The sequence below is a fragment of the Nicotiana attenuata genome, unplaced genomic scaffold (genome assembly GCF_001879085.1).
Source record: "Nicotiana attenuata strain UT unplaced genomic scaffold, NIATTr2, whole genome shotgun sequence".
NCBI classification, from domain to species: domain Eukaryota; kingdom Viridiplantae; phylum Streptophyta; class Magnoliopsida; order Solanales; family Solanaceae; genus Nicotiana; species Nicotiana attenuata.
Genome location: NW_017671522.1, coordinates 48,728 through 52,159, shown reverse-complemented (window position 1 = coordinate 52,159; position 3,432 = coordinate 48,728). Strand labels below are relative to the sequence as shown.

Below are 3,432 nucleotides of genomic sequence, written 5' to 3'. Positions count from 1 at the left end.
TAATTTCTTTCCTAATTAATATTTCTTAATAGACGTATAAAAGAGAAACACGACACATAATATGAGACGAATGTCACTTCCCGTTAGTCACTGAATACAATGTACGCAGAATACTAACAATAAGAAACACATTTTAAGTACATAAAAATTTGGGTCACATTACATAAAATTGCAAATTGTTCTTGGGTCACACACAACTCCTCCACAACCCCCCCCCCCCCTCCCTAAAAAAAAAAAAAAAATCACATTCAGAAAAAAAGTCTAGGTTCCAATTTCCCAGTTCAGAATATTATTAAGTTACTCGATCCATCCCACTTGAGATATCCATTTTATTAAACATAAAGCTTAATGTTACTTCTGTTATGTTTATATTAAAGTTGAATTAATTCGTAAATAAGATAAATTTTTCAAAATTTTGAACCTTTCATTGTTGTAGAAAGAGTCAAATCCCACAACACTTATTTTCACAATAAATTATTAAATTTTTTAAATTTCGAGTGAATAATTCTATTGATAAAAGATGAAATAATTAATCGCATGAGTTCTTAATTATAATAGGACATGAACTTATTTATACTTATTGATGATACAAAGAAACAAGTATATGTCGAGTGCAAGAAACGGCAAAAACGTTCATGTAATTTACGATTACAATTGGAACAAGATGAGTCCTAGTCAAAATACCTATACAAGTTTTTCCGGCTTATTTTAGAAACAATATAAAACCCTTTCTGTTTTCTCAAGATTTTGTATGTCACGTGAGGTAACGCCCAAGTAATAGGAAATGCACGTGAGGAAAGAAAAAGTAAAAATCGGAATTTCTTAAAACACGCCTTAAAAATCTCGTGAAAAAATACACGTGCATGACAGCGTCACAAGTGGGGAGTTGTCGGAACCCAAAATAAATTCAACACAATTTGGTTCATTGTAGCATCTCAATTCCGCAAAGGTAAAAAAAAAAAAAAAACACAGGAAGAGCCCAACTAGGATTTGGGTGTTATATATAGAAGCGAAGGGAAAACACCATTTCATAACCACAAAAGCAAAAAGAGAGAGAGATTTTAAGAAAGAAGAGAAGAGTGAAAAAATGGGTGGTTGGGCTATAGCGGTGCACGGCGGCGCTGGTGTGGACCCAAATCTCCCAGCGGAGCGTCAAGAAGAAGCCAAACAACTCATAACTCACTGCCTTAACATTGGCATCTCTGCTCTTCGCTCTTCTCTTCCTGCCATTGATGTCGTTGAACTCGTCGTACGTTTTTCTCATTTCTTTTTAAACTTGACCTAGGGTGAAAAATTGATTTACATTATTACCAGAACAAAAACAATTGATTTACATTTGATTTGATGGCTTCCTTGATTATTGGAGATGAAAATGAAAGAAAATGGGGGGATTGATTTCATGCTTTTCCCCAGAAACAAAGCTTGTTAAAGTTGTTACATTTAAGAAACTGGATCTTAGAAAAAACCCAAAAGCTTTTTTTTTTTTTTGCATGGCATCTTCAGGTTTTTGTGCTGTCTTCTTCTTATTGCATGCACCTGATTTATAACTTTGAGGCAGTTATGAATATTAAATTCTCCTTTTGTCTTTTCTCTTTTCTCTTTTTCTCTGTCCTTTTTGTTTGTCTAAATAAACTGGCATTTCTGATTCCGGTAATTCACAGGTGAGGGAACTGGAAACCGATCCTATATTCAATTCAGGCCGTGGATCAGCGTTAACCGCGAATGGAACAGTGGAAATGGAGGCGAGCATCATGGACGGCGACGGGAGACGATGCGGTGCCGTTTCGGGTATCACCACCGTGAAAAACCCAATCTCTCTTGCTCGCCTCGTCATGGAAAAGTCCCCTCATTCCTACCTCGCTTTCTCCGGCGCCGAAGAATTCGCCAAACAACAGGTAAACTGATAATAAAACACATTGGCCTAAAAACATTAATCAATTCCAAACCCAGTATATGTTTTATCCACGAAACTTTAATATTTAATCTAATTATGAAGTTAAACTCTTTTATAGGGTGTGGAGATGGTGGACAATGATTATTTCATCACCGAAGACAACGTCGGAATGCTGAAACTAGCGAAAGAGGCCAATACCATTCTGGTACGTCACACATTTATACGTTACCTATAAAATGTAACGTAAAATGAAAGTTTAACAACCATTTCGATGTTCTATTTATTTTTGTGAAACAGTACGATTACAGAATTCCAGCCGTGGGATTGGAATCCTGTGCGGCGGCTGTGGAGAGCCCAATTCACATGAATGGGCTACCAATAAGCGTATACGCGCCGGAGACAGTTGGATGTGTGGTGGTGGACAGCCAAGGTAGGTGCGCCGCCGCCACATCAACCGGTGGTCTGATGAACAAAATGACCGGTCGTATCGGCGACTCGCCGCTGATTGGTGCTGGGACCTACGCAGGTGAACTTTGTGGGGTCTCTTGTACAGGTGAAGGAGAGGCCATCATACGTGGAACCCTAGCACGTGACGTGGCAGCTGTTATGGAATACAAGGAATTGGGCCTACAAGATGCAGTGGACTATGTTATTAAGAAAAGACTAGATAAAGGTTTTGCTGGGCTTATTGCTGTGTCAAATAAAGGAGAAGTGGCCTATGGGTTTAATTGTAATGGAATGTTTAGAGGCTGTGCTACTGAAGATGGATTTATTGAAGTTGGTATTTGGGAATAGAGAGATCTTTAATTTAGGGTGGTATTACTTTTATCAAGTAATGAATGAATGAACTTTGATTTGGTTGTTCATGTAGTAATGCATAATAAATCATTTTGCTTATTAGAAACAATAATTTAGTTTAAATGATCGGGCATCTTGATTATGGAAGTGCTTATGTTTTCCTCAAAGTGTTGTACTTCCGCTTTGAAATGATGGATGCACTGGAATTATTATCTTATAATATAAATGGAGCTTGATTTCCTATTGTCTAAGGAACTTCATAGTGCTGGAATATTATTATTGTATAGTAGTATAATTTTAGATTAACGGAAAATTAGAAAATAGTTGAACCAATTACTTAAAGATTTTTATCGTTGAATTTTTTTTTTCAAGAATTTTATCAAACAGGTGGCTGATGTGAAGACTGCCTCATAACCATTTTAATTAGTCTTTCTCTAAACTTAAAAATTCAATAAAGATGTGTGATCTTTCTTTAAAGCTCTGTTTTCAAAGGCAGAATTGGGACTCGCCCGGGACTCGCCCCGGGGCGGAGCACTCGTAAAATGCCCCTGGGCTTATGTGTGGGGCTTAGTTTCGTGAGACTTACGCCTCGGTCATCGGGGCTTACGCCCCGGACACGCCCAACGCCCATCGTACTGGGCTCGCCTAATAGAACTTTATGCAATTGTATATAACTAACCTTGTAAATCTATAAATTTTCTTAATAAATCGTTGACTACTCAAAATTACTTTTTTCCTAA

General features: G+C 37.4%; 1 protein-coding gene across 1 annotated transcript; it reads left to right on the top strand.

Annotated features, from left to right (window-relative positions):
- The first annotated feature begins 963 nt into the window (after nt 1–963).
- LOC109208775 (probable isoaspartyl peptidase/L-asparaginase 2) lies at nt 964–2,938 on the top strand. The gene is made up of 4 exons (XM_019371929.1): nt 964–1,249; nt 1,662–1,895; nt 2,013–2,099; nt 2,192–2,938. The coding sequence occupies exons 1-4, from the start codon at nt 1,088–1,090 to the stop codon at nt 2,687–2,689; spliced, it is 981 nt and encodes a 326-aa protein (XP_019227474.1). The 5' UTR covers nt 964–1,087; the 3' UTR covers nt 2,690–2,938.
- Nucleotides 2,939–3,432: the final 494 nt, after the last annotated feature.

What these genes read in the sequence shown, in the direction of transcription:
- LOC109208775 (XM_019371929.1), top strand. Translation starts at nt 1,088, where the DNA reads ATGGGTGGTTGGGCTATAGCGGTGCACGGCGGCGCTGGTGTGGACCCA. An exon ending in AAGAATTCGCCAAACAACAG is followed by an intron (nt 1,896 to 2,012) that starts GTAAACTGATAA and finishes ACTCTTTTATAG; the next exon opens with GGTGTGGAGATGGTGGACAA. An exon ending in AAGAGGCCAATACCATTCTG is followed by an intron (nt 2,100 to 2,191) that starts GTACGTCACACA and finishes TTTGTGAAACAG; the next exon opens with TACGATTACAGAATTCCAGC.